This window comes from Apis florea, unplaced genomic scaffold (assembly GCF_048593485.1).
Source record: "Apis florea isolate Af1SG1 unplaced genomic scaffold, ASM4859348v1 contig_37_pilon, whole genome shotgun sequence".
Taxonomy (NCBI): domain Eukaryota; kingdom Metazoa; phylum Arthropoda; class Insecta; order Hymenoptera; family Apidae; genus Apis; species Apis florea.
In genome coordinates this window covers 1,084,112-1,097,204 of record NW_028256861.1, presented here as the reverse complement: position 1 = coordinate 1,097,204, position 13,093 = coordinate 1,084,112, and the positions used below count along the sequence as shown (strand labels likewise).

Genomic DNA, 13,093 nt, shown 5'->3' with positions numbered 1-13,093 from the left:
TGATAAGAGGAAGTTCGTAATTGTTCAATAAATTCCATTAAGTATACGGTTGAAATTGGTGAGATAAATGCGGTATTTCACTTTCGATTGTACACCAACTCACTCGGATATGTATACTATTACCAATGCTTTATCATTCGCAATTTCGAACTTTCAATTCAAACTTACCGATTTCCCCAGTCCACTTTGTTGATTATTCGCAACTTGAGCTCCCGTGTTTGATCGGTGGTAAGAGTACCGGCCAAAAGTTGACGCCGCCATTCCAGCAATTCCCGCATTACTTTGCGCAACGTGTTGAATTTGTAGGTCTCCCTTTCCTGATTCAATTTTAGCAAAAATATTTATAATTATAATTAGGGAAAACATGTTCATCAATTTCGTGCAAATTTGAAAAAAGTTTCAATATATATATATATAAAAAAAATATCAAAATATTTTTGATAATTCCAATAACTGATCTTTATTTCTTCATTCCATAATTTTTTTTATCCAAAAGAATTTGAAAAATATGAATTTCTCGTAAAAATAATATGATAATAATTTATTTAAACAAATTATTTTTGAAATATTTTATTTGAATTTCAATTTAAAAAGTTTCGAAATGTTATTAAATTTAAATTTATTATTTAGATTTTTTTAAAGATTTTTATTCATTAAATTATATATACAATAAATAATTTCATAATTTATGTTTTTTTAGTAATTCTAAAAATATTTAAAAAGGATTAAGAATATACGTGAAATTTAGGATCACATTAGAGCATGCATTTATGTTAAATTTGTTAAAATTTGTTAATTGAAATTTCATTGACATATTGATGAAATTTTGATCAAATATATAGCATTGTTTTATATTCTCATTATAGGTTAAAATTGAAATTGGTCAATATATAAAATAAAATCTATATTGAAATTTTGTTTTGAAAATAGTAAGAAAAAATGAAATTTTAATTAATAAAAAAGCGAAATAAAAAAGATTTCTTTATTGCGTTATTATTGTCTTACCAATACGAATCTTGAAATGAAAACCTCTGATGTGTCAAATTTCTCGCTTAGCAGGAAACTTTACCAGTAGTAGAGATAAAGCACATGCATTTAATGAATCGTTAATGTAAAAGACCGAGACAATTTGATACCAATAAATTATCTCGATATTTTGTACATTTTTTAATTATTTTTTTATACTATTTTTGAAAATAGATATTAAAAATGTATCGACTTGCTCCAGTCTTCTTTACATGATACGAAAAAAGCCATGCTACAAATGTGATCTTTCATAGGTAATAATATCTTTCATGCATATATCGTGATTTTCTTTCTGTTCTCGATCTCGTACTAAATAAGAATCTTCCAAGTCTGAACGGCTGGTTTTTTTAGCAACATTTCCACTATGTTTAGAACGCATTGTCGCAAAATAGAGCGCTCGAGACTCGATCATTAAGAATTCGTTCTTCGAACGAGATATTCGTGCATGAAGTTTTTATTCTCTTTCAAGGGTGCATTTTTCATAACGTGAAAGTATGTCATAACATAACAGCTGGATTTATTATCGTGAAACGACGAACTGTTTGTCCGTTGTCGCGAAAAGATGGAGGGGGAAATATTATACTCGAGAGCAGTAAGGTGGCGCTCTCACTCACCACATAGAGTCTCTTCCATATTCCGCCCCATTCTCGAAGCACGAGGGTGACTTCTCGTACTACCGGATCCTCCAGAGGTATCACCGACTCGAACAAGCCCTCATTCTCGATTTTACATGGTTTCAGGTGGACGTATGTGCTGGGAAAGATTCCCTTGACTGCGCGATTCTTGATCGAAAAGCCCCTATACCAGCCTACAAACCATCGATCGATTCTAACCTTTCGTACAAGTTTAGTAAATGATACGCGGAATCACGCATTTGCAAACGATTCGTGTCACTTTACCTGCGCATTCCTCCAGAATCTGCACCGTTTCTCCAATTTCCAAGGGGAGACCATATCGCGTGTCTCTCCGCCAATTGTAAATGGCTGTGGAAAAGATAAAATAGTTTTGGATTAAGTGATATACTAGTCTTAATTGTTTTTTACTTTAGAAATATTACGTATCTACTAAAATTGAGAAATAAGAAACGAATATATCAAATTCATCAAACAAAGTTAGGTTAGGTAACAAAGCGGTTAATTAATTTCAACTAAAATATCTATTCTTTTTTCATCTAAGTATATACAAATTTAGTATCGAAGAAATCTCAATAAAAAATCTTTTCATCGACAAGTATATAATGAAAATTGTACAAAATAAAATTTTCTTTATCTTTTTTTTCTCGTGACATTAATTTGAAGTTTCGTATCTTAATTGTCGCTCTTCAACATACTGTACCTATCTCATTTCTTTTAATATCTACTTTCTACTTTGTCGAGTTGTACTTCAATCAATTTTTAAGAGCAAAAGCAATCCTGCTCATTTAAATTCTATTTGAATGTAATCGAGCACTATTGTATATCGTATACAATGTTAAGTCCTCTTAGACAACATAACTGATGCCACGGTTAAATCTCTCTCTTTCTCTCTTTCTCCCTCTTTCTCCGCGTATCGACCGCGTCGCACGCCGTGCAAATATTATGATTCGCGGCGCAGATGGCCCGTTGGGAAGGAAACTAAATCTTCTCGATTTGACGCGCTCATCGTTTCAGAGAATGAGAGAGATTGAAAACGGACAACCTTGACCCGCATGTTAGCAATTCGTAAAAATGATGCGACAAGATTTATTCCTTAAATCAATGAAATCCTTCTAAATTCTTTATGAAATTTGAAGTTCTTTATCAACAATTCCATGCATTATGATATGTAACAAATGATATTTTTGAAGCATTGCAAGCAGTAAGATTATAAAATTATAAAATACAGTTACTAATAATAGTGATACATTTTTTCGTTTCACAAAACGATATTGATAAAAACATAAACTGTTACATCGTCCATAAATCGACGTTCTAACTTTTTATTCAAATGATTATCGTAACAGAACGAAACTTTCGACGATAATATAATATTACGAAAGAAAAGTCGAACTTGACGTTCTTTTTTCTTACGCTTGCGTGACCCAGGCCCATAAAACATAGCGGATAAACGTGTTAAGCCAATTCCTCGAAGAGTGGAAACCGCGTAGGAGATTTCGAAAGATGAAGAAGCTCTTAGAGGAAAAGGGCACGGGCGGAAAGAGAATCGGCGCGTGGCCTTTCGTGGAAGTGTCAGGCCTCGATAAACGAACTCCGGGGCACCGGATACGCGTGACGTTGCACGCACGACGAGCCAGTTTCCGGTCCTTCGGCGGAGAAACGCACGCGAGACGCATCTGAATGAGCGCGTCTCTAGCCTCTGGTTCGCGTAGAACCGTACACGCATTTACGATTCGACGACGACCGGCCGCGGAATGTGTGTTATGCGTATTTGCTCGCTCCATGCTTCGGAACAATACGCGCGAAAAAATCTACATCTTGGATCGATCTATTTATTTTTTCTACTTTCTCTTCATTTCAGCTTCGAATAATTTCAACATATCTTAGTTCGAATTATAAATGATTGATAAAATGCTATTGTTTTTATATTATTAGTTATATATTAATTATATATTATTTATACTTATATTACGATTTTTGCCATCATTCAATTCTAAGTAAAAAGATATCTAAATTAATATTTTTTTAATTATCCATGTTTGTGGATAAGTATGCATGAAAATAATATTCATTATGATAAAATAGCGATAAATAAAACATACTCGTGACGTACGAATCGAATGAATAAGATAGAAAAATGATATTTCCACGAAAAGACTAATCATATTTCAAAAGGTGTAAAGTCGAAAAGATGATTCGACACGATATATCCTTGAACTTCGTATAGTTGTTCTGCATATAAATAATGCAGAATTCAGCATTTTTATTTGAAATGAAAATACTTGCGAATAAATTCTTTAAAATGATTTATTTACTAGAACAAAACCAAAGTGAGTCTTGGGAATAAAAGTCACACGCAAAAAAAAAAAAAAAACATCTTTAACGTCAAATAAAAATATTAAAATACATATTTTATTCAAATAATATTATTTAAAATAAAGTATAATGCAACAAATAAAAATTTCATCTCAATAATTATTTGAATAAGAATTTATCTCGGTAACATTCTAATCCTGATACGTTTCCGATTATGTTTCGTTTTCGATTAGAAAAATGAAGGGATATATAAATCCTCATTTAAAGATAAGATATAACAAGGAAAAAAAAAAAAAAAAAAACGAAAATGAAACGATCTCTTCCATTTAAATTCCCTCGAATATTTATTATGCAAAAAAATCGAATCCAAAAAATTGTAAAAAGTTCTAATGCCTTTTTTCCAAGATGTGAAAACGTGTCGAAAACAATGTGCTCGACAAGTACACACGTATACGCCACGAGATGGGAAAAAACGAGAATTTTTTTTTTTTTTTTTTTTGTTCAGCCTTCTCTTCCAAGCCGAGAGACACTTGAACAAAGGGAGAGATGCCGGAACCTTCGTATCGAAAGTCCCTTTCCCAAACGGTTTCCCCTGCGCCAGTTTTCCCGGGGAATTAAATCGATAACTCCCGCTCTCCCATGTAAAACCTTCCCCTCTCTCTGTGTACATATATATGTGTGTGCGTGCGCGCGCGCATGTGTGTACGTATACGTGTCACGAACGAGAAAATTACTCTCTTTCTACCCTTGACTCACCAGCGTGGAGATGGTTGGTAATACTGGGACACCCTCTATATCGAGAAACTCTATATTGGATCGTTGGAAGGTCAGCTGGAGGATAAATATAAAATTATATTTGATGATGAGGACAGTTATTATTAGATGTATGAAAAAAGCTACTAGTGAATTTTTATTTGTTTCAAAAAATAATGAAATATGCGCGAACATATATATATATATTTGTTTGCAATTTTCTATGATCAATATATTAATATATCAATTTTTATTTTTATTTTATCCATGATATTTTTCAGTGACGAGGATGATTTTTAACATAAGTGTTGCATACGTCTTTTATGACAATTTCAATTTCATGACATCTTCAAAATCGTACGAGAACAATTAATGGAAGTTATTTTTGAACGTACATATTAATACACTATTAAAATTTTTTTTTTGTATAAATGAGATTCATTGTAAGTTACAAATTGCGGTGTAATTTTCACGAAATCGAAGAGAAGTGTGAATGGGACGTTTAGGGACGACCGGAAAGGGTTAAATAACGAAGAGGAAAGGAAGTGAAGGCGAAAGAATAGTAAAACGGTCAGTAAATATCGCGGTAGGCGAACACGTGCGTGCATGCGTGCATAAATGAATAAGTAAACGAGATCAAAGACCGATATTTGCTAAATGGCCGTAGCTTATCGTCGCGATGTTATGCGATATCTATTTTCGCATTATCAGAAAATATTTCGTATCGATCATATAGGATGATTATGATTATTATGTTTAATCCATTGATTTTTCTACTTCTCTTTACTTCTTCGTCATATTGGCAAAAGAAAATGCAACATATCTTGTTGCTGTGTTTTTAATAATTATATTAAATACATAATAAATACATAATAATTATTGCTATGAGTTATTTATTATTTGGGGATTACACGTACTGTTATTTAGTTACTATTTTTATTTTATCGAATCGTGTTATTGTTCAATTTATAATATATATTTCAATGCTTTACGTGGTAAATAATTTTTGTGCAAAAAATTTACTAATTTGAAAATATCTTGTGCGAGGTAAGTTATAGAATTACATAAATATTTTACAAAAAAAAAGTTGATAATTTAACATGCTGCAAGAAAAAAAATATCGAAAATCATCGTTGATCTAATAGTTTCTCGAATGAGATTTTTTTTTTTTTTATGTAAATAACAAAGAAATAGTGATTTTTCAGATCGCCCTATACATTCGAACACACACATGGTGAACTAAGGCGTGTCAAAACGCTTGGGGTGAGATGAGGATAAGGGGCTGTAATACTTTTGGGGTGACCAGCCTACGAGCACTAGGGACAAAAGTAGGTACAGACCTGGAAGAAACCGTAAACAATGAAATCCGAAATCGTTCTATGGCGCCGATCGAACATCACCCTCGTCATCTTTCTACAATAGATTCGCTTTTATAAAGATGAACAGTTGTCCCCTTCTTTCGAGGGAAAGAATGCCGTGGAAAATTTCAATTTCTGACAATTCATGAAATTAAATCCAACATACCTTAAATGTAACGTTTAATTTTATTCATTCTTTCTTTATAATAATAATAGTAATAATAATAATAATAGACGATGATAATAATGGAACGATAATTGATAATCTGAAAAATAGATGAATTTTAAAATAGTATTTCCTAGTTTTCTTTAATTGTAACTATCTTTTGTATTTAATAATTTAATATAGGATAAGGAAAATTCAAAACATGCATTATAACTAAAAACACTAAAATAAATTGAGAAAATTCATACAATCATGTAAAATATGGTATACATCGTATTTACCTTTTTGTAAATACACAGTATCGGATTTTTGATAACAATTAAGAAAATTAATATGTAATAATTTGCTTACAATAATACGTAAGCAATATTTTTGAGGTTAAATATAAAATAATGACTGAAGCATATTATAAATTCTTGTGTTTTACTGTAAAAAGTTGAAATAAGAATGATTAAAAAAAAGTTATGTTTCGTATATTATACATATACTTTTTAAAACATCTAATAATAAAATTTATAATTCAAACAAAATTTTTAAACCTGTCACTTATGCTAATATGTCGCCATTTATGTGACCAAAACACTAGTACGGTGTTATGTCAATAGGGGGCATATTATCCATTTTTCCCCTATAAGACAATACCATAAATATGAAAAATTATAGAAAATACGTATAATAAAATATATATAGTCAAATAAATAGATAAAGATATATGCAGAAAATGCCATTCATGTAGAGAAACAATAGTATGCAGCAGCAGAATGCAAATTATGTAGACATAACAATAGCAATAGTTGTATACCAAGCATTCGCGTTCGAACATCAATTAGAAATCATACTACAATCGAAAACATATTGGAAAACTATATTGAAATAGTATACATATAATACATATAAATAAAACTTGTAGATTTATATAATCCGGTTAGATTCAACGTGACAACAAATGATATAATTTAGAAATGACAATTATTATTTGTACTATTCAACATCGAATATTTATTAAACACATGCATATGTTTATATCACAAAGAATAACACATAGATATACATGCAAAACCATTTATGATCGAGATCTGATTTCAGTTTCATTTATTTAAAATATGATTATGTTTTTTTTATATTCATAATTTATCTTTTAAGATTATAAAATTTGATTTCTCTTTTAAAGAAAAGATTTTTCTTTCAAAATTATAGATATTCAAATTAAATATTTAATATTTAAGAAATGATTATTACAAGCAAAATGAAATAAAATCAAGAATAAAAAAATTGCGTTTCTAGTTTTGTTTTTTAGTTCGAATATTAAAAATAATTAAAAATTGAAGAAAATAGTCTCTATATAAATGTAAGGTAGTTCAAGCAGCGAGAAAGAGAAGGAAAGTATAATAATTTTCAAATTATAATTTTTAATATCGTAATATTCTTTTTCTAAACTTGTATAAAATAAGATTTGTAATTAAATTTAAATTAATTGTAACAAGTTTTTTTCTACAAGTTTTAATTGTAAAAAATTTACAAGTTTTAACTAGAAAATGATATGCAATTTTAATTTTTTCCACTCTAGAGAGGTTAAGAATGGGCAGTAATTATGATAGATTTTCTATATAAATTTGTAAAAATTAATTTTCTTTTAGTGAATTTCTTTCATTAAAATGATTAATTAATAAAACACGCAGATTAAGTTAAATTAATTTATAAAAATTTATCTTTTTTTAATAAATTTCTTTAATCAATATTTGAAAAAAACAGGCATATTTGAAAAGATGCATAAAAAATATTGGAAATTGAGAGATAGGAAAAGTCAGAGAATTGTTAAAAAGTCGTTGGAAAAGTTTGAGGTAATCGATATACGAGTGTTCCTGCTTCCAAAAATTCTTCGATATATTTCACGACTCGAGAGATATTCTACTACAGACTAAAGGGAGGCATCGATAAAGTCTGCTTCTTCCGAGATTTTTCACTACGATAATTTCGAAGTTGAATCAGGTATACGATTTCTACAATTCACGGAATCATGCAAGAAAAATATTGTCTTCAAATAATACTGTATATTCTGAATAAAAAATTTTATTTTATTTATCGTATCCTTAAGCATGATTATGCTTGAGAATAAAGTTAGGTTAGGAAACATTTAAAAAACGTTCAATTCAAATGATTGCATAAAATAATTGCTGAAAAAACAAATAAAACGATAAATATTAGTCAAAATAATATTTGATTATTGAAATAAAGAAATTGATGAAAATATATAAGTATGAACATGTTTTGTCAAGAATTCGTCATAAAAATGTATATTTAAATGAACTTTTAAATCGTAAATTTATTTATTTATAAATTATTTTTCTTGTTTAGAATTCTAAAATAAAATATAATGACCAAAGTTTCCATAATCTTAGATATACTGAAGAAATAACAACACAAAAACAAGAAGAATACAATAATATCTGAATATGGTTATCGTCCGGAACTATCCCTAAGCATGTATCCAGAAAAGTATATTTCCGAAGATTGACATTATCTGATTCTGACTTAGATGCTGCATAAGGATGAGAAGTAAACAGGCAAAATGATACAATATAATAACGGTACACAATCAGGTTATTTTTAATTTTATTGTTTCTTTTATTGTTGATCGATTAGTAACAAGATTTATGATAAAAATTTTTTTCAATGATTAATTAAATATTATAAAATAGCATAAAATTTCTTTCTGGAAACTTTGTTTGATTTTTATAAATGGTAAATAATATTTTAAGAAGAAAAATTAATCATATATCAAATTTCCAGATGAAATTCTTCCAGGAAGAATCTCTAAGAAAGAACAAGTTAAAGTAAAGTACTTCGGTACGCAACTTTTCAAAGAAGAGGATGCAAGAAAATGAAAGAAAAAATTGAATATAAGCGAAGACAAAGTTGAATCGCAGTTAGGAATTACAATAAAAGTTAAATAATTATTCGAAAATTGATATCCAAGCTGGAAATATTTATGAAATATTAATCAAATCATTTCATTTCCGATTTGATTCGAACAGACAATTTGAAATTTTATTTGTATTTTGCCGAACAAGGACAAGAATAATAAAAAACGAAAGAGAGAAAGAGTCAAAACATATAATTCATTTCATGTCAATATCTTTTAGAATGATAGGGATGATATAGAATCTATCTAAAACTTATATATTTATATCGTATATCATCCCGATTAGTTATCTAACTTTACTATTTTCGATAGACACAATATATTTATAAAATAAATATGTATTGGCTGAAAGCATCGCACCACAGATAAGATCATATCTATAATATCGCGTGTTGGTGAGCGATAGAGGGAAATAAGCACAGTAACGCCTTTAAAAGTGGTCATAAAACTGCTATCCCCATTTAATAGATAGCCTTGGAATCAGTTCAATTGCATAATTTAATGCGTCTAATTTGATAAATTGACTCTTTTAATAATACTTAATTAGTTTAGATAAAAATTTAATTCATGTAATTTTGATTTTTTTCTTATATCTACTGATGAAAATAAGACTGAACATAATATAGTTAAAATAATCTTAAATTGATTATAATGATATTATAAATCTATATGTATATCTCTCATTCTTTATTGTCACTTATTCATTGTCACTTGTTCTCACTATCGTATTTCCTTGTCTTATTGTTCGAGTTGAACTCAAAAAATTCAATCGTTTTTACATACGTTGCAAAAAATTGCACATTCCTTTTATATTCATGAATTATTTTTGAAGGATTAATTCTAAAAGCCAAATCAAAATTATAACAATTTAAATTTACATCAAATGAAGCGAGATGAACGTGGAGCCTCTCATTGCATCACTTTTGTATTTATTTTAACTTCTTAATCCTTTAAAAGTGCCTCACGAATACATTAACATTCTGTATAATTGACTAATGAACTGAGTATATATTAGATATTGTCATTTATGGAGGGACTACTGTACTTTATTCACTATTGTATCATCTCATACTGCTAATATCTTTGCACAATAGATGGCAATTGAATTGTTCGTGCGAAAATAATCTTGTATCAGATGAAAGTTTACTACGATGAAAAATATGGACAGCCTTGAGAAGATATCTTGTACAACAGCGTGATACGATAAGGAATCGGATTTCTTATATCAAGCGAGAATTTGTTAATTGTTGATTCATCAATTGTCGATTGAATCGATTGAATAATTAAAAAATAATATTAGTTTCTGAGCTTGATATATGTGATATTATATGTAGAGAGCATTTAAATAAGTAAATATATTTATTTTTAATTTCACTAATTGAACTAATTACCATAAAAAGATTTATTTTTATTTTTTTACATAATAAAGAAGCATAGAAGTATATTATACAAACAAGATGAATTGCGTAATATGATTATTTCAAATTGACTTTTAAATTATTTGTTATGTAAAAAAAAAAAAAATAATTAATCCTTAATAAAATTAAAGTCAATAATTTTTTATAGAAAATGATCATCTGTCTCAATTGGCATGTTAAAAAAAATATATTTCATTCTATTTAAAAAATAAAATTAACCTTCATCACGTTCCCTTCATGTTTATCCACAAAAAACTGATAATATTGATCCTATGTCCTCTACACTTTGCAATTTCTGTATAATTTTTGTGTTATTGGACTGTACGTGACTCACTCAAAATATAAATATCCTTACATCTTTTATATACCAATGGACGAGTGGAGACCTTTCTTATTTATATTCTCGTCACTGTATGTAAATTTATTTACGTAAATCAGCATCGATCAACTATCGTGGAAAAATGATCTTCGAGATACGCGGTTGCTATTCTATTGCAACTACGAACTGCTTGCGTCAGGACGAGTTAATTGAGCAATTGTTACGAGGCAGACTACGATCGAAAAATCGTTTCGCTGAGAGAACAAAACTTTTTTCTTCCTTCAATTCAATCGTATATTATAGTGACTCCAGTGGATATAATAATCGAGGGAAAAAAATAATGGGCAAATAAAATTGCTTGCTTGCAATTTTTACGATTATTCGAAAAATTATTTTATACACATTACTTTTATTTTTCTAAAAATTTCATAATTATACAATGAAAATTAGATAAATTTGAATTCACTTACACGAATCATTTTCGATTTAGGTGTCATTAATTATATCGATAATTATAAAAGAATGTCTGATTTATAGTGTATCATCAATTTGTTAAATTTTCTGAATTATTTTATCGTGGAAAGAAAATTAAAAATATTTTATGAATACTTCGATAATCTTGAAAACGTCGACATCGAACTTTCCCGATTCCTTTGATATGAAACTTGGAAGAAGGTATATTTCAATATCGAGATATTTTGTGAATTTGCCAAGTTTGCTTCCAAAGAAGCATCTTTTTTTCCAACGAAAGATGAAAAGACTTTGAGACCAACGTCTATGGAAGCTCTTTCATTAATTTGACAGATGTACTTTTTAACTAGAAGAGGAAAAGAAAACTCGTTTCGTATCAAAATGCAATTGCAATTTTTTTTCTCACGCAAAACTAATTCTTCTGGCAGAATATCCTCTTTGAAATAACATGTTGTCACGATTTCTCTAGGTCACTGCTTTCTAACCTATATGTCATGACACAATAATATATTGTAAAAATATTTCAAGTGTATAATAGAGTTTTATTACAATTTTATTTAATTAAATGTATAAAAGTATAAAATTTTATTAAATAAATATAGAAAAATGTGATATTTATTACTATTAAATTGGTTAGTATTAAATATATCAATAAAATTATCAATAACATGAATGGAAATAGATTACAATTAGTTTTTCAATAAAATTTATTTTTATTGCAACTTATTACAAATAATATTTTTACGTGCTTTAATAATAACTTTAATGATAAGAAAAAGTAAAAATTCTAATTACTTTTACCCGTAAACGATATCTATCGATATATCAGAAACTATCGATAATATTTCGATAATAGTCACAACTGTTATAATCTCGATCGTATAACCAATCACGAATAATAATAGAAAAAAATTGTAACAACCTTATAAAACTTATCTTATTATATTATTTTATTAATAATACGAAAAGATTAAATGAATAATAAATTAAAACACGTACGCGTTAAAATATACTTCCACTTGAATAACAATTTTCATGCCAAAGATGATAACATAACCTAACAATTTTTGTATCGTTAACCTAGAAAAGGTTGAGCAACATTGTTCTCAGGTCGTCGAGAAATTGGTCACAATAGCCAGTGACAATTGACCGAGTGAAAACAAAGCGTGGGCAAATCGTGAGTGCAGGGAATCCGCAGTTACGATAAAAGTCGAAAACTAGGAAGATTGGCGCAATGCTAATCGGCGAAAGAAACAATACGCGGGAACGCAGTCGCGAGAACAGTTTAGATTGTTAGATTGAAAGATTATAGTTTAATCGCGACGCGGACAGAGTTCCGTAGCAGCAAAATAGGTTTATTGACACTTCGTCTACTGCATTGCGCTATATTTCAACTAAAAAATTTAGAGAGAAATTTCTGGCCATTGAAAAATGGGACGATTCATTTCATACGATTAATTAACCTGAGAATAATTATGCAACAGAAATATACTAATAGTTATTAATCTTAGTTTAATAATTTAAATTTGTAATTTTAATATTATTAAAAATGAATTTACTTTTACACAATACAAATACACTTTTACACATACAAATAATCTCAATAGTATCCGTTTATCGTACTTTCTGCCTTCTCACGAGTGATAAAAAATGGATGTTGAGTGCGTTGTAACTTTGTATCGCAAAACATTTGATAAAATGATCGAAT

At 28.7% G+C, this 13,093-nt stretch overlaps 1 protein-coding gene and 2 long non-coding RNA genes across 4 annotated transcripts in view; 1 reads left to right on the top strand and 2 right to left on the bottom strand.

The window, feature by feature from the left end:
• Window positions 1-13,093, bottom strand: part of spg (dedicator of cytokinesis spg) — a 48,285-nt gene that overhangs the window by 31,228 nt on the left and 3,964 nt on the right. Inside the window, exons 2-4 of one of the 2 annotated variants that reach the window (XM_012495301.3) lie at window positions 1,926-2,009; window positions 1,641-1,834; window positions 169-317 (exon numbers count right to left, since the gene is read on the bottom strand). In XM_012495301.3, the coding sequence (XP_012350755.1) occupies window positions 169-317; window positions 1,641-1,834; window positions 1,926-2,009 (427 nt within the window). The remainder of the gene's footprint in view (window positions 1-168; window positions 318-1,640; window positions 1,835-1,925; window positions 2,010-13,093) is intronic. The other variant, XM_086915996.1, reaches the window with a different exon arrangement.
• On the top strand, window positions 7,823-9,365 carry LOC147656239 (uncharacterized). The gene is made up of 3 exons (XR_015294703.1): window positions 7,823-8,243; window positions 8,654-8,842; window positions 9,045-9,365. It is a non-coding gene; the product is annotated as an uncharacterized LOC147656239 (long non-coding RNA).
• Window positions 11,304-12,662, bottom strand: LOC147656238 (uncharacterized). The gene is made up of 2 exons (XR_015294706.1): window positions 12,385-12,662; window positions 11,304-11,870 (listed from the first exon to the last, which is right to left on the bottom strand). It is a non-coding gene; the product is annotated as an uncharacterized LOC147656238 (long non-coding RNA).